This window comes from Tiliqua scincoides, chromosome 8, assembly GCF_035046505.1.
Source record: "Tiliqua scincoides isolate rTilSci1 chromosome 8, rTilSci1.hap2, whole genome shotgun sequence".
Taxonomy (NCBI): Eukaryota; Metazoa; Chordata; class Lepidosauria; order Squamata; family Scincidae; genus Tiliqua; species Tiliqua scincoides.
The window spans coordinates 56997693-57024879 of record NC_089828.1 but is presented as its reverse complement, the minus strand read 5'-3'; the positions used below and the strand labels follow the sequence as shown (position 1 = coordinate 57024879).

The following is a 27187-nucleotide window of genomic DNA, read 5'->3' as shown; positions in this document are numbered from 1 at the left end:
CCAAACACGGCATGGTCTTCCCCTCCTTGAGACTGACCAATATGGTCACCGCCGGCAGCAAATTAAAGAGAGCACCCATCTCTGCTCACTCATCCACCCACTACTACTTCTCCCACTTCTTGGATTGGAAGAGAGGGGAACAACCAAAGAGGAAGTGGAGAGGAGAGTAGTGGGCAAGAGCATCTCTGACACTCTAGCCCCCCATTCTCTTCTCTTCCCCACTTCCTCTTCCAGTCCAGGGAATGCGAAGAGCAGAGGATGGGATATCACCAAGCAAGAGGGGGAAGCATTTGACACACCATCTCAGGGGCCAGGAGGCCTTGGGCCAGTCCTGACACACAGAAACCAATGGGGAATTGGTGCAACCGATAAAGCCTTGGTATAAATATGGTTGTAAGATCAGTCCTATCAACAGTCAACAATTCTACATCACCTGAAGTGGCCACTGGCTTGCGGGAACCAGTTCACCAGCTTTCTGTATAAACACAGATTGGTTGGCTCTAGAATATTCTACAAAGAGTAGACGCCATCCATTGCAATTTATCACCACATATCTTCACGTCACTGCTTGGCAGCTCCCTGGAAGTCCTGACGGTTGTCTCCAATGTTCTGGCAGCAGCTCCAGTCTGGTGGGTGGCAAATGCTCTGCTGATCCCTGTTTGAGTGACTTCTAAAGCAGTGTCTCTGTGTCAGGCAAATATTCTTGGTTGAAGGAATCTATAGAACCCTATCTCTAGAAGGGAGGAAAGTCCAAGGTGTCCAAGGCTGCTTTGGTGTTTGTTCAAGGATAGGCCGGTTAAAAAAAGAAATATCCAGGGTCGTTTGCAATGCAGTAGAGCAGAATGGACTAGTGTTTCATTGGGCAAATCCTGCAGTGGATACATAAATGAATGAAGGGGGAGAGAGAAAGAGTGTTTTTACTAAAGCAGAAGTTACCAAGTTCTATTGTCACTTGGCTGACATTTTCATGCCAAGAAAGCAAAGGAAAGAACTACTAGCCCAAGGGCCAAACTACCATGTTTGGATATTTTCACACTCACCCCACCCAGAGAGAGAGAGAGAGAGAGAGAGAGAGAGAGAGAGGTCATTGTGTGCGTGGGAGGGGGGAATCTATGGCTTTGCTCACTGCAATGATTCATGTGTCAAGTTTGATAACCCAATAGATGCAAACCCTTCCCCATGCCATTTTCCTGATAAAAATCTGCCCCCCCCAACTGCTATTTGTTCCTCTATAATGGTAGCTGGAGGGGGCAATTTAGATCTGGAAAATAGCTCAGGAGGAAAGAGTTAAATGCCCTTTCCCCCAGCATGGCTGTCCACACCAGAACCCATCAAGGCAACTTTGAAAGTATACCAATCACTGGAAATGTTTTAAGCCAAGCTCTGATAGCTCAGTGGTGCAACACCAAACCTCCTGCGCTCCGTCAGAGCCCTGTTACAGAGAGCAGGCAATTGGGGGGGGGTGTCTTTCTATAATGCCCATATTTCTCTTCTCCCCCCCACCCACTCCCTGTAATCTTGCTAGCATTCAGTCTCACGAAGATTTCTGGAGAACACCAAACCTTGCTCCCTGCAGCACAGACATCTCTAGAAACAGAGGCGCTGGAGCAGTGATGCCATGATGTCATGTGACATTGTGACATCACTTTTAGGTTCTCCCAGAGGAAGAGGTGATTGTGGCAGTGGTGGCTTTGCAGTCTCACTGCTACCCCATTCCTTCACCTTTGGAGACTCAAAGGTGAGAGGCAGCCTTTGAGGGGAGGCAGCGAGAACGTAAAGCTGTTGAAACACGAGGAGGTGGAGTCTTCTACATACCTGACACCATGCTGGTGTTGGTGCTGTTTCTCCTGCCACCATCATCTTGGCTGGGCCTCACGCGGCCCCCCCATTCCAACTTGGCACCCAGGGCAGCCAGCCTCCTGCTTGCCACGCAACTGACACAGGGCCCAATCCTATCCAACTTTCTAGCACCGGTGCTGCCATAATGCAGCCCAAAGGTGAGGGAACAAATGTTGCCCTACCTTGAGGAGGCCTCTGTGACTGTCTCTCCACCACAGGATGCAGTGTACGCCCCATTGGCATGGATGCACCAGCAATGGAAAATTGGATGGGATTGGGCCCTCACAGAGCCGTGGCTTTCAGTGGGTCCTAATAAAGTGCTTCTTCTACTTTGTTAAGTAGGATCCTATGTGATATCCTACTTTGGGTTTTTCCCTGACAGATTAAGACGGTTCTGCTTGCGTCGTTTTTTGCCACCACTTACAGTTTCATTGAGAACATTTCTCCTTCTCTTGCAAGTTGCACATGGAAGAACTCACAGCTTCTGTTTTGTCCTGAGAAAGTTTCCCAAAGAGAAAAAGAAGATTGGGGGGGGGGGAGCAGGAAGATGCGGGAGGGGGGACACAGAGAGATTTGTTTACCCCAGATTAATGATCAGCAATAAAGACCCAGGCCAAACAAAACGAAAACACCCGAGAAAACAAAAGGGGCTAAAAACAAATGTCATGTAATTGTTAAATCAATAACAACAGACCATAGAAACAGAAGAACATCAGAGGAGCCTTGCTGGAGCAGCCCAAGGGGGTTCATCACGGCCAGTTTCCCACAGTGGTTCAGCAACAGCCCTTGGGAAGCCCACAAGCAAGAACGAAACAACACTCTCCCACCACAGACCTCCCCTCCGCCCCCCGCAACTGGTATCCAGAGTTGTCCTGCCCCTGAATCAGGAGGCAGTGCACAGTCATCATAACTAGTAATCCACCCAGTGGCATAGCCAGAGGGGGTGCAAAGCTCAAAGTTTTGCACGGAGCCTCATCGCAGAGTGCAAGACGCCTCCCTCCTTTTCGGAGCCATTTCAGGCAGGCGGAGCAAAATGGAGGTGTACGCCTGGCTCTGAAAGGGAGGGGGAGGGGCCCCATGCACGCTGTGTTGAGTCTCCCTGCAAAACTTAGTGCTTTGCATCCCCTCTAGCTATGCCACTGAATCCACAATAATGGAGCCAGCTGCTTGCATGCCGTGGGCCTAATGGCATCTGGGGCAAGGTGATGTGGCAAGGAGTCATCACACCATTGTATCATCACACCACTCCTGTGGCTTTATGCTACAGCCCCCAGCTGGAATGGCTCAATTTCCAAGTCAAACAGACCGTCCAACTGTGGGCCCAACTTTGGGCAATGAGTGCCCCCCCTCCCCGTGGAGAGGCCTGGAAACCCCCAGAGAGTTGTGGGGAGTGGGTACACTGGTACCCAGTGCCCCCCCTTAAGTGGCTCCCAGGGGAAATGTCCTGTCTTGCCATACCGTAGATACACCCCTGAATGAAGCATTCCAGAGTGACCCTTGCTATGAGAAGAGGGATATCAGGAGTGTGTCTGTCTACCCTCATGAAACAGGTTATGCTGCCCAACTAACTCTTAGCACTTGTGTTGCATTCTGCTTGTATCACTTGTGACAATGAACCATCTACGATATGTTGGATGACCAAGCAAGGGACCAAGCCTACTCACAGCTTTGAGAGAATCCTGCTCCGCGTACTTGAATTTCTTCTGCTTGTAGTAGTCGCGCTTGGGTAGCAAGTACAGGAGAAGCAAGTCACAAAGGACGGAGGCCTGGAGCCAGACACCAAAAAACAGAGACCAGGATCACTTTTCTGGATATCTCTAATGGACCAATCCTGCCTGGGCCTTAAGCTGGCAAATCAGTGCAATTGCTAAAGCTGCTGTGCCGTCCTGCAGCTTGGTAATGACAGCGCAGAAGCCAGTGAAGCCTCTGCCAGCAGTGGAGGGCTGTGGAACTTCCATCATTGCTGGTAAGTTGGCAGTAGGAGCTGATTGGGATGGGGGAGTGGACTGAGCTTGGAGATGGAAGAGGGGTGGATCTCGGTGGCAATACAATTGCCAGATCGTACCCCCCTCCCTTGCCCAGACCCACCAACAGAGCCTCTTCAGATTCACACCAGTAAAAGAACAGTCATAGGCCAGTGGTGTCCAATTGGGGACCAGGCAGCCTAGAGGGAGGTAAGTACAAAATGTCCTTTCTTACCTCTCCTGGGCTGCTTGCTCCCTGTCTGGCCCACAGCATGTCAGCTTGAGTTCTGAGTGATGCAGAACCAAAGCTTACATGTTGGTTCAGGGAGCAGGTGCAGACCAATGATTCAGCAGAATCAGCAAGCACCTGGGACAGGCACACCCTGGGTGTGTCCAAGCCAAATACTGATTGGCTGAGCTGACTATATAAGCTTAGTCTGCTGGAGCCTCAAGTGCAGCAGTAGGGGAGTTGATGGAGTAACTGTGAGACTGCTGCCAGTGACTGAAGAGGCTGGCTACTGTATGTATGTGATATTACTGACTTATGGACTGAACCTTTGACTGTGTATTATTGGAACTGATTTGTTATACTGGAACTGACTGCTCTCCGTGCTGACTCTTGGACTGTTAAATGACTACTCTATATGTGATATCCCTTGACCAATACAACTGCTGAAAGTACTCTGCTGTAGCTGAAGTGGTATTCTTGCAACCTGCTCAGATTGGGACAAGACTGGGAACCTACACCAATCCTCTTATAATTGTATACAAGCCCCCCTTAAACCTTAACACAGCAGGCACTGCAAGCTGTGTCAGTGGTGCTGCACACTCTGGATAGAAGGGGCCATAACTCTCCCTTGATGAACCTTTTGAGGTCAGAGCCCACAGCGCACTGGGTGAGATGGGCCTGCCAGTGACCCCCATAATTCTCACTGAAGATGTGTCCACATAACCAATTTAGCCTGCGGCAGCTTCAAGACAGGTTTGCCTTGTATTGACGTAGGATCTCAGTGATTGCAGAATGCCCCTGGTTGTGCAATGTGCTTGTATAAGGTTGGAGGGGGGGTGAGAAAAGAATCCTGCAGCAGACCCCAAAATAGCTTGGGAGGCAAAGGCAGACTTGTGGGAACCAGGAATGGGGTTATATCTCTCAGTAGCAGAGCAGCTGCTATGTGTGCAGGAGGGTCCAGGTTCAAATAACTCCAAGCAGGGTTGGGAAAGTCCCTTGTCTGAAGCCTGAGAGCGCTGCTGTCCATCAGTACTGAGCTAAAGGGACCAGTGGTCTGACTCAATAGGTGGCAGCAGCATCTGTTCATAGATAGGCCTTCATGCCCTGCTTAAAGGTGTTCTTGAGGCATCTGATAGGTCACTGATGGAAACAGGGTGCGGACTAGATGGACTCAGGGATGTGGGCCAATCGGTCTGTTTTCACTTCAGACATAGCAGAAAGTGGTATAGTCCTGTGAGGACTACACCACCTGCTTTTTCAGAACGTGTAGACTCAGCCACAAGAATAGGAACCCAAGTCCTTACCACTCCAAAGATGCCAATCCCAGAGCCAATGGTGGTCATTGTCGGAATAATGTCAAATTTTCCAGCCTGGATATAATCAGAGACAGCAAGAAAAGGTGGTCAAGAGCTGGAGATGAAGATACCACACTAGAGAAGGACTGGTACATAAAGTATAGCCGTTCCTTGTAATTCAGTTATAATTTCTTTATCTTAAGGCTGTGCAGCATGGCCTCTTCCAGTTTGAAGAGACACTTGGCCAACAGACTGAGACAAAGAGGCAAAGAAGGAAGGCCCATAGCCAGGGAGACAGACCAAGGACAGGCTGCACTTGCTCCCAGTGTGGAAGGGATTGTCACTCCCGAATCGGCCTTTTCAGCCACACTAGACGCTGTGCCAGATCCACCATTCACAGCGCGATACCAGAGTCTTTCGAGACTGAAGGTTGCCAACTAAGTGCCTCTTAACTGATTTTTATTTATTCATTTTGGAAGTTAAAAATTTAAATAAAATTTTTAATTTTAAAATTAAAAGATTTGGACAAAAGCAAATGTTTTTTTAAAATAAAAATTAAAAACAAAAATGAATAAAAAATTTTTTTAAATCAGTATTCACTTTCAGGTTCTTTTTCACACAATAATCTTTTAAAATGATCTTTAAAATTTTGATCTTTAAAAGGCTTGATTAACATCCTATTTTAGCTGTCAGCCTTACAGCAGCAAATATGCGAGTTGGTCTATCACCTACAAGCTACATTACATGAATACATTCCTTCTAGTGGGTCACATCTCCATGCCTGCACTCATAAGAACATAAGAACAGCCCCACTGGATCAGGCCATAGGCCCATCTAGTCCAGCTTCCTGTATCTCACAGCAGCCCACCAAATGCCCCAGGGAGCAGACCAGATAACAAGAGACCTGCATCCTGGTGCCCTCCCTTGCATCTGGCATTCTGACATAGCCCATTTCTAAAATCAGGAGGTGGCACATACACATCATGGCTTGTACCCCGTAATGGATTTTTCCTCCAGAAACTTGTCCAATCCCCTTTTAAAGGCATCAAGGCCAGATGCCATCACCACATCCTGTGGCAGCTCAAGCAACACGGATCAACAAAAATTATTTTACCTTTCCATCCACCAGAATGTCAAAGCGGATTCCAAACACCTTGTAGAGAGTCCTGAAATCGGTCCCATTTTCTCTGTAATATTTGGCAAACCTTACAAAATAAAAGAGATATTTGTTGAAACAAAACCCTGGCTGACTCCCCCATCTCTTTTCTGAAGTTTGCATCAAGATTAGTTTTGTGCAATGTTTTACAAATGTCCAATGCCTGCTTGTGCATTGGTAAAACACCACACAACAAGAATCTGACCAGCAAGAGTATCTGTAGATCAGTGGTTAAGCACCTGCTTTATTTGAAGGTCCCAATTTGACTCCCTGGAAACATCACCGGGGAGGGCTGGGAAACCCTGGAGAGCTGATTCCCATCCACGCAACCAAAGCTGCCCTGGGTGGACCTCGGGTCGCTTCGTTTGTTTACATGAACAGCACCAAGACTGCCATACCTGAAGTTGAAGCCAGGAGAGATGTTGTTGTCCTCGTACAGCCCATGAAAGCGGTAGACGGGCACGCAGTACTTAGTGGACCAGTCCAGGTCACAGTTCCAAGTGATGGTGATGCCCACGACTCCACCCTGCCCACAGAGAAACAAAAGAACAACACACTTTCTTAGTGATTGCCCTGACCCCAGAAGGTATTGTGGGTTGTCCTAAAGGGACATGCAGCCCAGCATGATGCGCATTTATCCCAAGGAAGAATCGACTAATCCTGTTGTCCAGCAGGGTACTCGATCCCAACTGAAGTCATCTGAACTACAAACGTGGGAAGTAGGATTGAGAAAAGGTTAGGACTGTCACAAAAAGGGTTGGCTACTGTGTGACTTCAGTGAGGGCAAATGAAATCAACTGGGCAAGAGATATCAATGTACCAAACACATCAGAAAGGCCCTGAAGACCCGGGTCAACAAGCATCCTTCTTCCACTAGTGGTCACCCACTTGCCTTGTCAAGGCAACAAGCCTTCTCCATTGTACATCCAAGTTTCACTTTGCTATCATAAATAAATTGCCATAGATCTGTCTAGGCCCCCTTTATAAGAGCAGCCCTGCTGCACTGGATAGGACCATCTCATTTCCAAGAGAGGCTGGTCAGATGCCCCTGGGAAGCCCAAGAGCAGCGCAAGATATATACAGCCCCCTACAGTCAAATGCTCACAAGGTATGAAAAATTAATGGTGGGTATTTGTGCAGGTACTTTCAAAAGATTGTGGATGGACAAAACACTTCCGTACAATGCCAAAAATATTATTGAAATGGAAGGACAGGCCAATTTCCTGTTCACCATAATGGGAAGGCCAGGATACAGTGATATTGTGAGATTAGGACCACAGGGAACCAGTTCAAATCCTGGTCAGTGGTGATGCATCTGGGTCAGTCGCCATCTTTCACGTTGTGTTGCCCTATAGGACTGCAGTAAAACCTAAAAGACCAGCTGTACTGCACTGAGCGGCTTGGGCAAAGAATGGGAAGCATGAAGAATAATAGTAGTTGATAGATCTGGATGGGGTCACCTTATAAGCCACTGTGGAAAAGTTCTGTCCAGATTCTGTCACAGTGTCTCCCAATTTAAACACAGGGCACAACGGATCTTTGATTTTGTGATAGGTACAGTTCTTCAGGTAGCTCCTGGTGACTCTCTCGACGAGATTGCGTCTGCATTAAAATAAATAAAAAGGAGAGAAGCCAATATTGATGGGAAGCTGGGAAGCTGGTTTCCACTGTGTTCAGCAGAGGCTCTCCAGGGTCCAGCCAAGAGTCTTCCTTCCCAGCCCCAGGGATTGAACCCGGGACCTCCTGCATGCAAAACAGGAGTGTTACCATCATGCTACAGAGGCTTATGAAACTATCCATTTATGAATACATAAGACAACCATACATCCACTGGAATAAGATCCTGCCGATGTTAGTTTGAACCTCCCACCACTGTGAGACTGAGATTCAGATTGCTGAGAAGGAAATGGACACTGTGTTCTTTGGAATGGCCCATTTTGCTTCCATTTGCTTCCATTTTGCTTACCGAGTGACCTTGAATCTGGGGAACGTGATGCTGTTCTTGATAAATAATGTGAAGTTCTCTGCAGCCAGGAGAAGGGGTGGCCTGGAAGACAAAAACAAACATGCCTGCCTGTAAACATGCTGATGTCCACAGACCAAGGGGGTGACTCTCCGCCTGTTCCCATTGGCCAAGTTCTGCAATATGATCATGTTACTTGTGTTGGGCAAGATCCCTCAAGGGTGAAAGAAATTTTTGGGCATTCCTAGAGAATCTTTATAAAAAAAATTTCAGGTTTTTCTACACAATTTCTGAGCAAGCAAGAAAATACCAGTGTGGGGTGGGGTGGGGCAGGGGGCACAGTTTGAGTGAGCAGGTTTCTAGGACCATAAGGGACCTCTTACCAGTTCCTCAGGCTGCCTGATTCCAGCTGGGCTGTGGGCTGCAATATCACACTTTGGCCACCTGGAATGGTGGCGCTGTTGCACTGCTGTAGCCAGGTGGGCCGTTCATGGTTTCCATTGTTTCATTGTTGTGGATGGCAGCAGAGATCAATAAGGTGTCCTGGGGCCTTGCTGCCACAGCCCCTGGTTCAATACTCCCTTACACCCATCTTCATAAGGGTGGTGCTCCATCCCTTCTTCCTGGCCCTCAGATTGCAGAGTGTTATTCCAGAGCCCTGAGCCTTTGAAGATTTTCCGTCCTAGGACCATGGCATAAGACTGAGGATCGTGGGTAACCTGTGCCTTCCCGGCACCTAAATTGTGCCCATTTTGCCACCCCTCGGGGCTCACTTGCCTGACCACCCACCACTCTCTCAACCCCTCTCATTCACTGGGGGGGGGGTGGGAGAAGAAACGGGGTGGAGAATTTAGCAAGCGCCCCCATGAATAGGGAGGGGGAGAGCAGTGCCCTTATTCCCGCCCCTTTGCTTTCTAGGATCTGGGTGCACAAGCTCTATGCTGATCCTCTTCCAAATAAAGAAGAGAGGTGCATGTTGGGGACACGCTGTTTCATGTTCATTGGAAACAGAAGTGGTGCGGAGGCAGGAGGCTGTGCGCCAAGCTCCTGGTAAGTGAAAGGGAGGGGAAGGAAGAGGAGGTGGGCCCCATGAATAGGGGGCAATCTTTCCCTGTGCTGGAGGGAGAAGGGGGCTACCACTGCTGTAATCCTTCTCACCGAGCTGGAAGAGGATTGGGGCACTGACCAGAAGGGCAGGCAAACATCAGTTTGCTCCCCCCCTCCGCTTTGCTGCTCTACTCTTCATGGAAAGTCCAGCCTTGCAAAGAATGGCCACATTTAGTCTATGGAAGCAGAGAGAGAGAGAGAGACAGACAGACAGACAGACAGACAGACCCAGTTCCTTACTTTGGAACCTTGTCATCAATCTCCACTGGGCACCAACCAAAGATCTCACAGGTCTTCTCTGTGTGGCTGAAATTCACACACTTGCCAGTCATGATACCTGCAGAAAGGAAGGACACACCAAACAGTCCAGTTAAGGGAAGAAGAGCGACCTGGGAACCAGCTGCCTGAACCAGAATCTGGATGCCCTGATGGGGGCACCAGATTAAGGGGCCTTAGCTCAGCCACAGATGCACTCCTTTGCATACAGAATATCCCAGGCACAATCTCTGCTTTGGGGTGGGAAAGACTTGAGCTTGGGAAAGAGACACCCAAAAATGCACTCATCTGCTATGCCTGGCTAGACTTTAAATATTGGTCTTCATATTTTATTAGCACTTCTACTCTGGGCAAAACATTTCTAATATTCTACACTAGAAATTTGTGTTATGCAATATTATATAACTTCCATCCCTGTTTGTATGCATCAAAAGCTCTCAGCAACAATAACTAAATGGAACCTCCATATGCAGAAGGAGTCATCCACTGAATGCCAAGGGCTAGGGGCAAGTAACAGGGCAGGGCAGTTGTCTTTGTGCATGGCTTGAAGACCTAACTGAACTACCAGGTAGGACCTGGAAGTGAAGATCAGCGCTAGGGTCTTGCAAGGCAGAAGGTCCTTGTCTTCCTGCCTTGCTTGTGGCTATCCTGGAAAACATCTGGTTGGCCACTGTGGGGAGCAGGTTAGAAATCTGCTCAGATCAAGCAGAACTTTTCTGACCAGCCATGATAGCTAAGTGGAGCCTCCATGTACAGAAGCAATACATTTCCCAGCAGGGTCAGCTTTAAGCTTATGGGTGCTTACGACACCGCCATCTAGTGGACAAAGTGTTTTGCAGCATGTCTTCTCTCTTGCATGTTTCCCCTCTTACCTTGACCCTGTCGAAGGTATTTTCCTCCAGCACAATTGCTGTCTTTCTCACACTTTCCTGCTTCGGGGTGCTGAGGAGAGAGAGAGGGAGGGAGTGAAAAAAAAATTCTGCTTTGTTCCTGTAACGGGGAAAGAGGAAGCAAAGAATAACTCTGCAATTAGCTCATCATTTCTATTTATTACTCTCTAATTCTTGGAGTCCTCTCTTGAGGGTTTGCTTGTGTGTCTGTTCTTGACAACTGATTTGTCCATGAAATTGGTTAAAAAGTAGGCAATTAATCCTATATACACTTCTGTGAGACAAAGCCCCACTGAAAACAGTGGGACTTACTTTGGAATAAGCATACGGCGGCTTATTTATTTATTTGCTTACTGAATTTCTACCCCGCCTTTCTCCCCAAAGGGACCCAAAGCAGGCCTCCCCATGCCTCAGAAGGCCTCCAGGATGTGGCTGAAAGTCACTTCTGGTTCACCTTCATAACTTTTGGTTGCAACTGGGAGGTATTCCGAGGTGCGGGGAGGTCGGTGGCCTGCTCCATTGACATTTCCCTGCCTCAAACAACTCTTGGACATGACCGGAAGTAGCAGATGTGAACTGGAAGCGGCTTCTGGTCACATCCAGGAGGAGGGGAGGCCTGTGGAGTAGGGTGCAAGCCAACGTGACCTTTGAAGTGCCTGGCATCAAAGTAAGTGATTGTGGTGCCAGAACTCTGCCCCCATCCATGACTCAAGCATCTGCACATTTTGATATCTGCAGGGGATCCTGGAAAAAAATCCCCCGTGGATACCGAGGGCTCACTGTATATAGAACTGCACTGTAAGACGTTTTTAATTGGCCAAAGTTACTGCTTGCCCTCTATCACCTGTGCTGTCCTACTGAGTCAGGCCACTGATCCGTTGACTGCTGTGTGGCCTGCACTGACTGGCAGCAGCTCTCCATGGTTTCAGGGAGGTGTCTTCCAACCCTATTAGGAGATGCTGGCAGGGCTTAAATCTGGAACCTTCCACATTCCACAAGCAGGCAGCTTGGCCCCTGAGCAACAGGACTTGTGCCAATTTTGCTCACAACCAAGCCATACAAAACCTCAAGGGGAAGCTGCAATCCCTACTAGAGGCACAACAGGGCTTTGAACTTCAGCGCTTCCCTTCCCTCCCTGTGCTAACTGGCTCTAAGCAACCCCTGCTAATTGGGTAAGAGGCACATTTTCAAGTGGGTGCTCCTCTTTTTAGCAGGGGGAGAGTAACTGGCCCACCTCACCCCAGCAGTGTCTTTTCTAGTGGCTGTCTGCTGGTGTTGCATATTTTTAGATTGCGAGCCCTTTTGGGACAGGGAGCCATTAGTTATTTGATTTTTCTCTGTAAAACGCTTTGTGAACTTTAGTTGAAAAGCGGTATTTAAATACTGTTAATAAGCAAGCAAAGTAAATGATGACACAGAAAGGAAATAAGAACAGCACATTACCTCAGGGCACACCCCCTGCTTTTGTCCACGGGTGACAATGAAGTTGGTCATCACCACAAATGAACTGTCCCCCTATGGAGGGAAACAGAGAGAACTTGGGGTCAGGGGCTATCCTGGTGCATCAGCTTGGCCTAGTGGCTCAATGCGCTGACATCGCTGTGCTCACTTACTTGAGACATCTGCTTCCCTTACCTGGGGTGGGAACACATAATCCGCCACATCCCAGATGTGTGGGCCCATCTCGCTGAAATTTGTGACGGTTAACCCCTTCAGCTTCACAGAGACCGAGCTGACGATTGTGCCAGTAGACTGGTAACCTTTCTCATAGAGAAAAACCCACCTGTGGACGGAAAAAGCAGTTCGCAAACAAACAGGAGAAATTAAAAACCAGTGGGTCATTGAGCTGAGGTTTGGCCCTGAAATTTCACACACAGCAAAATGGAAAGCAGTGGCATAGCTAGAGGGGGTGCAAAGCAATAAGATTTGCAGGTGCCTGAATGTGCCGTGCAATCGGCTCCTCCCCTTCAGAGTTATTCCAGGCAGTGGGAGCAAAACAGAGGTGGAACTTAGTGCTTTGCACCCCCCTCTAGCTACGCCACTGATGGAAAGTGAATTTCAGGGATTCTCCCAAGAAGAAACACCTGAGAATGTTCAAGGGAACACAAATGAACCCAAATCTCTTCCAAACGTGTTACATTTCTCAGGTCGGTGGGGGGGGGGGAGCTGTAATCATCATATCCACAGTTCACATTTAAAACCAGGGCTGTCATCCTGGCTTCTTGCTCATGAACCCTGGAATGGTCATTCTGGGCCTGATTCCCTTGAGGAATTAGCTCCCATCCACACCAAGAACCTCCTACTCCCCTGGGCCTGTGTGCCCACATTGGCAACAATCCAAGAGGGAATTTTGCTCTGGAGGAGAGCATGAGGCTCAAGGCCAGAGGACTGTCCCTTTAAGACCCCCCACTCTCTAGACAGCAGGTGGAGCCTAGGAGGGGTGATCTGGACCTCAGGGCACTGGAGGCCTCAGTAGAACTCTGGACTTGGATGGAGCTCTCCATGGTCCTGCAACTCTGCTCTGCCTTCTTGCCTCCCAAAAGCCCCCCCCCCCCTCTGATGGGCTCCCACCCACAGACAAGACAGAACACAAAGCAGAGCACCAGATGTTTGCATGGACTTGTAAGGTTGTGTTTGAAAGTATGCAAAACATGCCATGTGTGTACACATTTGTGCTGCCTTCAATAATAACCTTTGCATTAAGCTTTCTGAGTGTGCAAAGTGTCACGTGTGCATTATCATGATGTTGTCCTTACAATAACCCTGGAAGGTACTTAAGTGTTATTGTTCCCCAAACTGCAGTTGGAGTAGAGAGAGAGAGAGGCTTGCCAAGGACACTAAGGGAGGCATGATCTGAAGTGGGGAAAATCCTGCTTCATGGCTTAAATGTCTGGGCCCCAAAACTAAACGTGGTTTGAAGGTGCAAATGTTAGATGAGGACACCCATCATGTGGGGTTCAATGGGATGTTGGCAAAGGACAAGGCAAGGGAAGAGTTGCAAGTCTAATCAACGCAAACAACATTGGAGGCCAGGTGGCAAGAAGGTTCCGGAAAATAGGGACTGACCTGAGTAAATAAGAAGCATATGGTCAATTGGGAGCGAGCCTGGGCTCATTTTCCAAATACTTAATTAGACCTGTTACCGTTGTTGACAGGCTTATTAGTTACGATTCCCATTTTTATGAGACCGGGTTAACCCTTACCGCGTGCTGGGCAGCCTTCGCTTAGCGTGGGACTGCCAGTGAGTTCCTCTCCCAAGCATGTGCATTGTGTGCCAGGGTTCATGGGATCAACGCCCACATTCTGTGGCAGGGATGGAGACCAGATTTCTCTCCTTTTTTAGCCTGGCAGGCTCGAGTCGCCCATTCCACACGGCCTTGGATTTCAACCTGAAAACAATGGGGGCTTGGACCTCTCTCCTGACTCTGTGAGCCAGCCAGGGCACACGAGGTCTCTGTTTTGCTTATGACTTCACAGGTTCTCCGCAGTCAAAAGCAAACTGATTTATCGGACCATAAATCTCAGTCCAGAGAACGTTAATCTGACAGAAAGATTTTCAAGACGCATAACAGCATTTCTTACCTTCCAACCAACACTGAAAATAAGGGCCTGCTTCCAGCCCTACTCTACTGTTCCCCCCAACACTCTTCTGATCTTCAGCCCAACCCCTTAATCCCCATCTCCTGTTGTAGCTAAGCTTAAGTGCGTATTCCTGAAATATCCACTGAATTACCCTGCCTCTATTTCTCTCCTTTCCTCTGTTGCCTCCCTTATGTCAATATGATTGTAAGCCACTTGGGGCAGGGGCCTCTCTTTACAGTGCCATGCACGGGGATGGTTTCAAGAATAATATTTATGTACTTACCATATTTATAACCCCATTTTCAAACAGCCACCAGAGTAGCAAAGCTACAAAACCATAAATGCATGCCATAACCATACAACACTACCAACAGACTACCGTGAAATGGACACCATAGATCTCAGGGTAAACCTGCATTCAAAGCAATCTCAAATTCTAAAGTACCTTTGGTTCCTACCTGAACATTGACTGGGAAGGCTTCAATTTGATTTCCCATGGAAGGGAATTGCACAAGCAAGGCACCACCACCAAGAAGGACCTGCTTCAAGTTAAAACCTGCCACTTGTCCCTTAATGGAAGACCTGAAAGTAGGGCAGTCCGTGGTGATCTTGAAGAACAGGCAGGACAAGAACAACAACAAATGCCACGTTACTGAAGTCTGCCTCCTACACACTGTGGGCCCAGTCCTATACAAATTTCCAGCACCAATGCAGCCACAATATAGTCCCGAGGTAAGGACTCAAACCTCCCCTTACCTTGAGGAGGGCTCTGTGACTGCTCTCCCCACTGCAATATGCAGCACACACCCCACTGGCACAGCTACATCAGTGCTGGAAAGTTGGATTGGATTGGGCCCTGTATCATTTGCTGTGCAATTGCCTGTCTTCAGGCAAATGCCTCCGTTTTGCTCCCCCTGCCTAGAATGACACTGAAGGGGAGGGGGCTGCTTGCACACCACAGGGAGGCTCCCTGCAAGACTTAGTGTTTTGCACCCCCTCTTGCTACACTACTGCAGGAGGGGGCTTGAACCCTGGAGGACAACTGCTTTAGGAACTAATATTAAGAGTATAGTCACATGTGCATGCTTTTGGCCTGAATTATTACTATTTTTTTTATAATGGGGGGGGGCCTTTGTGAAATAGCCCAAAACTATGGGCGTTGGAAGAGCTAGAGTACTTCGCCCTGGTTGTGGTTTCTAACCCCAAATGTTCTTTATCAGTTTTTAATAAGGCTGCTACAGGTTTTCCGTTGCTTTAAACCACAAAACTATACATTGCACATGGGGAAAAACCTTGCAGGGAACAACTGCTCAAACCTTCACACACACACACACACACACACCCATGGTTGCAGGCCATTTCACATCTTGCCCTCCACCTGGCATTAGCTGTAGGAAAGAAATTCTGAATGGAAAGTATATATTTGCATGTAGGTGTCTCTCTATCCTAAAACAACTATAAGTCCCACCCGCACCCCCCCGCCCCAAAGAAAACCGATCTGTCAAGGATGTAGATCAGAGATCGGGTCTGCCCCTGGAATGTATGAATCACCCGTAGATCTGGGGAGGTTGAGGGGGGCAGGTTCTTATTAGTTAAGCCATACACTTGTGGGATTTGCTTGAAGGCATGCACAGCCCATAGACCGAGCTGCCCGTGCGCACACCCAGCTGCGTGCATTGCACTCAGGCAGGTCCCTCAACCACATGGGATCAAGAGCTCAGTTCATTCAGAGGACCAATATTGACACAGTCATGTTTGTGCTGCTTGAGTGGGGATGGCACAACCGAGTCCACCTTGAAGCAGGAGTTTGTGCTGGCACACCCACCCACCTGCCCCTCCCTCCCTCTGAAGGGAAAGGGCGGCTGCAGTGAAGTCCTTTGCATGCAGAAGGTCCCAGGTTTGATCCCTAGCAGCAGCTCCAGGTGGAGTTAGGAAAGATTCATGCCCAGAACCCTGGAGAGTTACTGCCAGTCAGTGGAGACAGGACTGCGTGTCCAAAGGTCTGGCTTCATGTAGCGCAGCTACCTATGATCAACAGGGCACGGTTCTGGAGCTGGATCAAGAGGAGGACACCCTTTGGCACCGCATGCTGTTTTAATATGGTTGGCAACCTTCAGTCTCGAAAGACTATGGTATAAGCCTGCAGCACCGGGTATTCCCAAGCGGTCTCCCATCCAAGTACTAACCAGGCCTGACCCTGCTTAGCTTCCCAGATCATGGTAGAAGCCTACAGCACCCGGTATTCCCAGGTGGTCTCCCATCCAAGTACTAAGCAGGCCTGACCTTGCTTAGCTTCCCAGATCATGGTATAAGCCTACAGCACCCGGTATTCCCAGGCGGTCTCCCATCCAAGTACTAACCAGGCCTGACCCTGCTTAGCTTCCCAGATCATGGTATAAGCCTACAGCACCCGGTATTCCCAGGCGGTCTCCCATCCAAGTACTAACCAGGCCTGACCCTGCTTAGCTTCCCAGATCATGGTATAAGCCTACAGCACCCGGTATTCCCAGGCGGTCTCCCATCCAAGTACTAACCAGGCCTGACCCTGCTTAGCTTCCGAGATCATGGTATAAGCCTACAGCACCCGGTATTCCCAGGCGGTCTCCCATCCAAGAACTAACCAGGCCTGACCCTGCTTAGCTTCCGAGATCATGGTATAAGCCTACAGCACCCGGTATTCCCAGGCGGTCTCCCATCCAATTACTAACCAGGCCTGACTCTGCTTAGCTTCCGATCCCCTTTGCATTACCTGAGATCAATACCTCCCATTAGTGGAGAATGGGAGAGAATCGCTTGGGCAGTGATCCTCAGCGTGAGAATGAGTGACCCAGACATGTCCTTCTATGCATGTCTGAATGGTTGGAGAGTGTGCCTGCCCTGTCCTGTGTAACCATGAAGGGAACTGGGAAGCTATGGTATATCATCCCCTCTCCCTTCACAATAGTACAACAAGCAGACCATCCTTCTGAGAAGAACTCTGGGCCTGCTCATCTCTCATCTTGACTGCTCACTTTGACCTTGACTGCTGTCACGTGCTCTCCTCTGGTCTCCCATGATCTCACCTCAATTCCCTCCAAATTATCTCCATCTCCCTCATTGGTCCTACCATTTTGGACCCCTCCTTCAGGTCCATAACTTGTTTCCTGAGAATCCTGGATTGCATATGAACTTCTCTGATCTCGTCTGATCTCAGAAGCTAAGCAGGGTCAGGCCTGGTTAGTACTTGGATGGGAGACCGCCTGGGAATACTGGGTGCTGTAGGCTTATACCATGATCTTGGAAGCTAAGCAGGGTCAGGCCTGGTTAGTACTTGGATGGGAGACCACTTGGGAATACCCAGTGCTGTAGGCTTATACCATAGTCTTTCGAGACTGAAGGTTGCCAACCAAATCTCATCCTTACCTTCAGATCCCTCCTTGATCACCTTCTCCCTTCATGCTCCTATTCTGATGCAGCCCTGCTTGGTACCTTCACTCTTTCAGCTCTGCCCCCTCGACCATCTGATGTGTTCTGGCCACCTCACACAATGCTCCTGGGATGCCTCTCAAAACCCACCTTTGTCGCAATGCCCAGTCTCCATGCATTGCTGTTAATAAGCCCACATCGGTGTGCATGACAAAAAAATCACATCTTCTCCCCCAGATGTCTTTCCTTGCATTCACTTCCCTTCCCCTTCTCTAGTTTCTCCTGTGCCTCTTGTTTGGACCGTGAGACTTTGGAGGCTGGTCTTTTCACTCTGTGTAAAGTGGTGTGTATATAGGTGGCGCTATGCAGTTAAGAGTCAGAATCATACTGACCAGGGACGAAGAGGGTAAAGGGACTTTCATGATGCGCGCGAGTAAGCTTACAGGAAGAAAGACATAAGCAAATATAGACTCAAAAGGCCTGGTGGGCTGAGATAAGCCAGTGGGGGGATGCTTGATTAGTTTTAATTTTAAAAAACCCAGAAGTTGTAGCAGAATCATTGTCCCCCATTTTCAACTGTGTATAATTTTCTGCCTTTTGCCTGGAGCTGAAAATTAAAAAAGTAACACAGGCCTGCAAAAGTGAGGATCAGAGAACCTTTCCCCCCCCCAAAAAAAATTTATGGTGTTTTTAATATGAATTTGGGGTGCTGATTCCAAAAATGGTATCGGTTTTGCCCTGTCACGTCTAGTTTTGGAGATACGGCAGTGGTGTCACAAGGCCAGTGCGTCAACCCCATAATGGACCTCCTCCCATGCAATGTGCGGGACAATGCCCTGGGCGTGGGGGCATGGTGATGTACCATCACCCCACTCCTGCTGGGTTATTTTGGCTACAACTTTTGCTAGAATAGAGCTATTTCAGTGCGGTTTGCCTTATTGCATTCTGCATGAAATTACGTATCAACTGATATATAACATGATGGTGTTATTTGAAAATACCAAGATTTTAAATATTTTGGCCAGTAATGGTGTCCCTGTGCGTGTCACCCGGTGCTGGCCCGCACCCCCCTAGTGACGCCACCGAATATTGCATAGCCTCATTAGTGAACAGTTAAAGCGGCTTCCTCAAACACTATCTCCAAAACTAGACAAGATGGGGCACAACCAATGCCATTTTTTTTATCAGCACCCCAAATATACCAAAGAATAGGTGCTAACTTTTAAGACAGCAAAAGGTGCGTTGGCCTCAGTTGCTTAGCTGGAGGGGAGGCGGAGCAGCCAGTCCGGCAGCTCTGTTTTGCTCCCCCCGCCGGGAATGGCTCCGAAGGGAGGTGCCGCTTGCGTGCCTCACTGAGGCTCCCTGCCAGCCTGAGTGCTCTGCCCCCCTCCAGCTATGCCACCAGTATAATAGGATGGGGTTCTATCAGCACATCTATCAACCACATTGGCAGTTACAAAACAAGGCCCCTTTGGGAAATTGCCCCTCCCCCACAGGGCACATTGCACAAGCACACGTGCTCCGCTGTACCAAGGTCAGGCTATATTTCCTAACCCTAGGTAGATCCCTTTCTTACTTTATCCTAGTTTTTATCATTTTGGAGGTGCTATCTTAAAATGCTGCTAGTGTGATTTGCTAGAATTAGGGTGCGATTTTTTTTAACACGGATCCCTCTATCAGAAGACACAAGTCATGACATGTTACCATTTCATGGGGATTCCTGGGGAAAGAAAATGGCACCCACCAGCCAAGTCCCTCCAAGAGGAGCACCAGACACAAGGTGAGTATCATGCTCTCCCCACTATGAATTGCTGCCCCCTCCATGCCCAAAAGTCCTCCAAACTTTTGCTTCTTGCAAATGGGATGATAACATTGGAGGCAAATAAAACTGCCTGCAAAAAGAGCAGGTCAATAAATGTGGGGATATCGCACAGAGAAGTTAGCAATAAAAAAGGAATAGAACAGCACCAAGCCAGCCTCACCGGGGCTTGCAAACAACCATCTAATTAGAAGCTTGGGACAACCATTAATAAAACCCTGTATATTTATGTCCTTCTGGTGTCTAACAGGATCTGCGAGGCAACCAGCCACCATGACAGACAAACAGAACCACCAATGAAGGTGGCACCATAAATCCCAAAACAAACACAGTGACATGCAATCCAGTTCGGAAACAAACAGAGACAGAACACTCAGGTTGCAAGCTGCCCCAGTTCCTTTTCAGCAACTTCAGTAACTTCAGGATGTAAGTGCTTTATTATTTTCTATTATTATATTATTAAAAATTTAAAATTAAAGGTCATATTTCAAAAACAATTAAACGTTGTTAAAATAAATACGTCTATAAATTCCTGATGTCTAGCTCAGTGGTTCTCACACATTTAGCGCCAGGACCCACTTTTTGGAATGAGAATCTGTCAGGACCCACCGGAAGTGATGTCATGACCGGAAGTGACATCATCGAGCAGAAAAATTACTAACAATCCTAGGCTGCAATCCTGCCCACACTTACCCAAGAGTAAGTTCTATTTACTATCATTGTTAAAAGAATATACATAGTAGCTTGTTCAAAGTGCAGGTCTGTAACATTTCCCCAAATGCAGTCACATTCCGTGGTAGCATCAAGTCTAACAGATTAAAAATAAAATCTTGAAATCAGTAGAGACCCACCTGAAATTGGCTCGTGACCCACCCAGTGGGTCCTAACCCACAGTCTGAGAAACACTGGTCTAGCTCTTTTTCCAAAAGCTCTGTGTGTGTGGTGGGGAAGGGGGTGGAGTGGATGTGAACTGGGGCTACGATGTGGGGGAAGGGGTTAACCCTTTACCTCCTGCCAGGCCTTTGACTTAACTAAGCCTTTTTCTCATCAGCTTCTGTTAGTGGCAAGAGAAAGGGGAAAGTTACAAAAACATTTAGCCACTGTAGGGGCAATTTTAATTTTGGGAATTGGCATAGGGGAAAAGGGGTGATCTCCTCCCCCCACACTGCAGCTCCGATCCAAATGCCTCCCTTCAGTGGCTTTCATTTATTTATTATTGCATATATGTACAGCTTTTTAAAATTAAAATGTACCCAAACCCATTTTCAAGAAAACATACACCAAGAACTCCAATAAAATAGCAGCATATTAACTCATAAAACTGACAAAATAAAGCAGGAACATACAAACCCAGCAATACTGCTAAATCTCTTAGCAACAGATAAAACTTTCATTTGAAGATGGAAAATATTGGTTTTCCAGGTGTTTTTAAAAGCATTCAGTGTGGGGTCCTGACAGATCTTTTGGAAAAAGGAAAAAGACATTCAGAGTCCCAGTCATGGTCCATTGTAAATGGCCACCTGAAAAGAGAAAGAGGGAAACTCACCCAAGTCAAACGGGGTGAGAAAGTTCCACAGCCTCAGTGCCACCACAAAGAAGGCCCTGCCTAGCGTATGTAATCACCAGAGATACGTGCAGCCAGGGACTCTGGAGTCTGTAGGCTCCCATTCCTTGGCTCAAGTAAGATGCCTTGTTATCCAGTGTTGGCAAGATGCCTTCTGGCGAAGATGTTCTCCAGCAGAAACATGCCCTCTTGGGAATGTCAGTGCGGATTTTATGCAAGGGGCTAAATTCATATTCTTCTCCTCCCTCCCCCTCCTGCTGCCTGCCAGGCTCTCATTCCCAGCCTCTGAGCGATGGGCAAAGGCTGGTTCGCCACCAAGCAGGAAATGTCTGAAAGTATTTGTGTCTGCAGGAAATTCCCGTCTTTTCGAGGTTGTTTGTTCAAGCAAATGACCCCAGATGGATTTGCAGAGGGTCAGACGATGCAAGCCCTCGACAGAGTTACCGTCTTTAGTTGCGGACTACCCTTTTTGTGGTGAGGTCTGAGCTGGGCATCGCAGCCAGTATGTCAAGGTATAGGCAAATGTTGCTAGCAGTGGCGGGTTCAGCTTGGGACGAGACCTGGGGCATAGACATGAGCCAGTTACCTGTTCATAGTGCCTGGGGAACTGGGCAGCAGGTGGACACAAACAGTGGTGTGGCTAGAGTGGGTGCAAAGCACTAAGTTTTGTGGGGAGCCTCACCACAGCGTGCAAGCGACCCCTCCCTCTCCCCTTCAAAGCCATTCCAGGTGGAGGGAGCAAAACAGAGGCAAACTGCCTCTATACATGGAGGTTCCATTTTGCTATTCCCAACTAACCACCCCTGGTAGGCCTTCCCTCCTCCTCCATGAACTTGTCTAATTCCACTTTACTTCCGCCCTGTTTCCACTGGTTGGCAACCTTCAGTCTCGAAAGACTATGGTATATAAGCCTACAGCACCCAGTATTCCCAGGCGGTCTCCCATCCAAGTACTAACCGGGCCTGACTCTGCTTAGCTTCTGAGATCAGACGAGATCGGATATGTGTCTATCCAACAACATACAACAAACCTTTATTAGGCATATAGTTTTACAACTAATATCTCCAAACAGTCATGTATGAAGGTATATATTAAAAGAGAAATAAGAAATAAGGGTTAAAACACACCAGTTTGCTTACACAGTTACTCCAAGTTGCTTAGAACCAGCAACTTAGCCCACTTCAAGTTGCTCAAATGTAGAAATTTAGCAACTGGAAGGGTCATAAATTCAAATTCACCTGCCAGCAAAAGTTGTAAAGAGGTGATCTCAGAGAGACCTTTTTTGTTTCCTGACAATGAGGGGAGATACTGCTCTCTGAGCACCTGATTAAAAGCACAATGCAGAACAATGTGTGGAAGAGATTCTGCCTCTCTGAGGCCACAACTGCAAAATCGTTCTTCCTTGGGGCATTTCTAGACCTACCAAGTAGGTCATTAAAAGGCAACACATTGCATGGGGCTAACGTAAAAGCCCTCCTTTCAAAGGTGTGTCTATCCATTTAGTCCCCTGGGAGCTGGGGATAAGAATAGGCCCTCAGTTTGGCTGTACTTGTCGTAAGAGGCGACTAAACAGCCACCGGGTAGATGGGACTCGTCAGCCTGGAAAGGCAGCTCATTTGAGAGAAGGAAAACTCTGATCCCAAACCTCCACTGCCTTGTGGCTACATCCAGTTAAGGAAAAGGCTTCAGGAGTCAACCTCGAGGCAAAATCCGGAGCCGGAGTCCCTGAGGCAGTTCATGGCTGAACACAGTCACGCTCTGGCAACTCCTGCGACGCCGCTGGAACCAACCGTATTGGCCTCTGCCTTTCCATTGGACCATTTCAGCAACGTGGAGAGGGGGGGATTTGCTGCATGGGGAACAGCCTATCCTCCATACCTACTTTACCCAGGCTTCGCACACTGGAGAGGACACTCGGTTCCAGAGCCACCATTCAGAGCACAATACCATAGTCTTTCAAAACTGAAGGATGCCAACACTATCCATTTATCTTCTGTTCTGACTTTATTCTTCTGTTTTACCCCCCCCCCCCTTGCTTTGAAGAAGACAAAAGCTTGGTCTGACTTTCTGGGCAAGTTGCTAGCAAAGCCAAGGTTGAAGACATATTTTCTGCTCAGCTATTTAAAAAAACAAACAAAAAGTTCAAAGCTTCAGTCAGGACCATGCAAGAGGCCAACTGAGCTGGTTGCCTCAGGCTGCAGATTGCCGAGAGGGGAAGCCCACCTCTCTCTGCTCACTTGCCTCCATTACTCCTTTCTCCTGCATCACTTTTGCCCCCAGGAAACTCTGTTCCAAGCTGGATGAGCCCTGTGAGAGTTGCTGCCTCACTCCCACGGCACAGAGGCCGTCTCAGAGGTCTGCAGTGGTCCTTCTGGCAGCTGCCCAGCAATGCCAGACCCTGATCTTGGCCTGGCCTGGCCTCAAGAGCAATCCTGGGCGCAACCTTCTCAGACCGCTCCAGACACGATGCTGAGAAGTAGTCCATGATATGTAAACACGCCAGAGTGTGGCGTGCGTGTTTGGCTGGCATAGTTTTACAACTGTTGCTCTTTATTTGTCACAGGCTGAAATACAAGCTGCTTTTTCCGAGACCAGCGGCAAACAGCAGACAAATCAGAGGAGATATCTGGAGACTGTCTTGTCCCCGGGAGCTGCACTGCAGCTGGCCTTCGGGCTCTCCTGGGAAAGCGGGTTTAGGCTGGAGAAGACATATATGGCCTCTTTCTCTCCGACCCTTTCAGCAGCTCAAGACATGCAAAGCACAGAAGCCATCTAGGGCCCGTCGTATTTTAAGAGCACTAAAGGCACACACACAGGCTTACTTACCATTCCACAGTATAACTGCATTACTTACCACTTTGCCCCCTGTAGCTACACCACCGGGGCAGCGGAAGGGTGGCACAGCTAGGCAGGCAGTGATACACTCACCCACCAGTTTGCCACCTCCCTCAACCTGCCACTTGAAGCAAATGCTCCAAGTCGGGGGGGGGGGAGAGTTGGAGACCTGGGTAAAGAAAGTAGCACATGCAATGATTTCAGCTGCATACACAGCGGAGGACAGGAAACAAAGTCAAGGCCAATGGCTGTTCTCCCTCTGCTTATGTAGCTCCATCTACCCTACAACAACAGACCACTTTGAAGTGGTCCCTGGAACAAAGAGTGTTAGCAAATGGGCCACAATAATTTTCCCTTCCTTTTTCTCATGAGAACACTTACTAGCTTGTTTCACAGGAGATTTTGGATGCAGTTATTTCGAGACCACAGTGGTCTTGAACACGTTCAGCAACATCTGCTATTTGGTTGGCAGTTACTGAGGCAAGGTGTACAGACGGAAATTGCATATCCTGCTTACAGTAAATGGGGGGGGGGAGAACATAGGCAGAGCAGAGCGTTTGCTTGCAGCAAGCTCTGGTTCGAGTCCCACCAAGCATCTCCAGGACAGGCTGGGAAAACTGCCCAACCAAAAGTCTGCTACCAGCCTGTGGACAGCTTTGAGCTGGGTGGGCCAGGGGTCTGCCTCAGTAGAAGGCAGCTTCAGATGGTCATCAGGAGCCTCCAACAGCAAGGTCAACCCAAGACCAAGGTCAGTGGTGCCTCCCCTTGGCGGCCTCTGCTCTTGTGTTGGAAGAAGGGGACAGAGCAAAAGAGGATGTGTGGAGGAGAGGAAAGTGGTGGGCTAGAGTGTTGCTCTTCCACTCCACACACCCTTTCTTTTCCAGTCTAGGAAGTAGGACAAGAAGCAGTGGAGGCAAGTGGGTAGGGGGAGGCGGGTGCCCTCCATCTTTCTGCAGCCTGAGGCAACTGCCTAAACCGGTCTTGTGGACATGCCGGCCCAGTCCATAGGAGAGCCGGCTTGGAGAACTGCTGCCCATCAGAGTTGACAGTCCTGGGCTAGATGGACCAAAGTTCTCGTGCCACATAAAGGCAATCTCCTGAGTCTCCGTAGTTTAGCACTGGTCTGGAGCTCACAAATCCCTGCTCCTGACCACAAAAGGTTCAGGTAACAGGTAATGGGAATGACTCTGCCTGAGTTCTGGGAGAGCTGATCTCTGTCTGAACAAGGTCTGACTCGGGCTAAAGCAAACTCATTTGTGGCATAATTAACTGTTACCCTGCACATGTCAGGTCTCGTCTGATCTTGGAAGCTAAGCAGAGTCAGGCCTAGTTAGTGCTTGGATGGGAGACTGCCTGGGAATACCGGGCGCTGTAGGCTTATACCATGACCTCGGAAGCTAAGCAGGGTCAGGCCTGGTTAGTACTTGGGTGGGAGACCACTTGGGAATACCAGGTGCTGTAGGCTTGTACCATAGTCTTTCGAGACTGAAGGTTGCCAACATTCATTATTCAGAAAAAGAGACCCTCCAGATCTCATCAGCAGCCAAGCAGGGACAGCAAAGGCTTCAATGGGTGTGACATGGATTATCTATCACCAGGTCTCACATTTTTTTCCCCCATCTTTGAAACAGTGGGGGAAAGGCTGGTCTAACTGGGTTGGAGCAAGACAGACAGGCATTTGGTCCTGAATCTCTGGGCCATTTCCCAGATTTTAATCATGCCCCCAAAGCATTTTCAACCTCACACCAGCAGCAGGAGAGGGGCTTCAAGCCTGATACTGGTATTTAAAGATTTAATCCCCCCCCCCATCTCTTTACTAATGTAGCATTAGTGGCTACGCTAATCAGTGGTCACATCAGTCGTCCCCGAGGGGTGTCGCATTGTGGCTAAGAGGTCAAACTGCACAGGAACCTGAAAGCATGATTTGTGCTTCCAAGTTTTCAAAATTAAGGTGACAGCTGGGAAAAGAGCTGATCAGGATGAGGACCGAATCGTGGGACACAAGCAATACGTGTGCCTTCAAGAGCCTGGTGCTTTACAGAGGATGGAAAGACAGGTCTCTGCCCAGAGGGGCTTACAGTTTTGGATTCAACACCAGGCTAACAACAGAGGAATGCAGAGGCAGGAATAAACAGAGGAAGGGTGAGCGTTCCCTGCCCCGCGGAGCCTACAGTCCACAATTCTGCATGAGGAAGATGAGAGAAGGGACATAGAGGCAGAGGAGTCAAACAGGGGAAGAATCTGCCTTTTTTGCAGTGCCACGTACCCGATAATATATGCCAGGACCACCAGCTGGCATGCCCGGAAGGTAAGTCCCACTTTCTTGTTACGCACCAGCACCATCCTTGGCGTGTCATATTCGAAGAGGAACGAAGAGACCTGCTCTGTGAATTTCTGCCCCATGGATCAGTGTGGGCTGGGAGCCTTCAAACCGTTGCAGGTGCAGAATCTCCGAGTTGAGGCTTGTTTGCGCAAGTGAGTTGGTCTTCTCCTCCCCTCCTGGGCTGCACGCTTGCCTCCTTCCCTGGGAGAGAACGGGGAGTTTGCTCTCTCCTCACTGGGTGTAGCAGCTCCCTTGACATCTCCTTAGATGGTCTGGGGGTGGGGATGGGTTGTGGGTGTGTGTGGGAAATGAATGATGTGACCAGCCCCAAACCACTGCCCGGGAAGCACCACAGAGGTTCATGCTACTTTGAGTGACGACAGCCTGCAATAGAAGAGGCCGGCTGGTTGTGGCTGCAGCTCTGCCAACATGTCACAGGTGAAAATAAGGACATGTTTGCACACCTCCAAAAGCAGCCACAGGGGAGCGGTTTGGACTGGGGCCTTGGCACAGCCAGACAGGGGGTTTTCACTCTTTTTTTCCCATGCCATGGCTCTGATCTAAACCATCACCCCACTGGGCTGCTATCGGCCACGAAGGGGAAAATGTACAGGCTCCAGACTGTGCCTGCAAATTGTCCCCACCATAGCTAATGGCACTGTGGGGTGGGGGTGGGGGCATTTTAAGACAGGAAATCAGTGCAGAGGTTAACCCCCCTGCCCTTGTGCTTCAGTCCTGATGTAACTCAGCCCTCCTGCATGGTTGTAGAACATCAAAAATTCCCATCAAAGAGCTCCACCGTGATGTGTAGTTTGATACTTATGGGAAACTTCACAAAAGAATCACCAACTTTCCTTCCTTGTTTTCTCTACTACTGTTGATCTTCCCTGCTCTCACTGCTAGAAAAAGTCACCGGAAAACAAATAAAATACCTAATCAG

The 27187-nt window shown here is 48.7% G+C and overlaps 1 protein-coding gene across 1 annotated transcript; it reads right to left on the bottom strand.

The window, feature by feature from the left end:
- Positions 1-2267: 2267 nt before the first annotated feature.
- Positions 2268-26327, bottom strand: P2RX1 (purinergic receptor P2X 1). The gene is made up of 12 exons (XM_066636472.1): positions 26191-26327; positions 12355-12502; positions 12163-12234; positions 10702-10771; positions 9794-9890; positions 8450-8530; positions 7944-8085; positions 6882-7009; positions 6442-6532; positions 5337-5402; positions 3504-3605; positions 2268-2333 (listed from the first exon to the last, which is right to left on the bottom strand). The coding sequence occupies exons 1-12, from the start codon at positions 26325-26327 to the stop codon at positions 2268-2270; spliced, it is 1200 nt and encodes a 399-aa protein (XP_066492569.1).
- Between the last annotated feature and the right edge of the window lie 860 nt (positions 26328-27187).

Coding starts and splice junctions, on each gene's coding strand:
- P2RX1 (XM_066636472.1), bottom strand. CDS start 26,327: ATGGGGCAGAAATTCACAGAGCAGGTCTCTTCGTTCCTCTTCGAATAT. Junction 7,010..7,943: donor TTTCCACAGTGGCTTATAAG/GTGACCCCATCC, acceptor CTCTGTGGGCAG/GGTGGAGTCGTGGGCATCAC. Junction 6,533..6,881: donor TCTCCTGGCTTCAACTTCAG/GTATGGCAGTCT, acceptor TTATTTTGTAAG/GTTTGCCAAATATTACAGAG.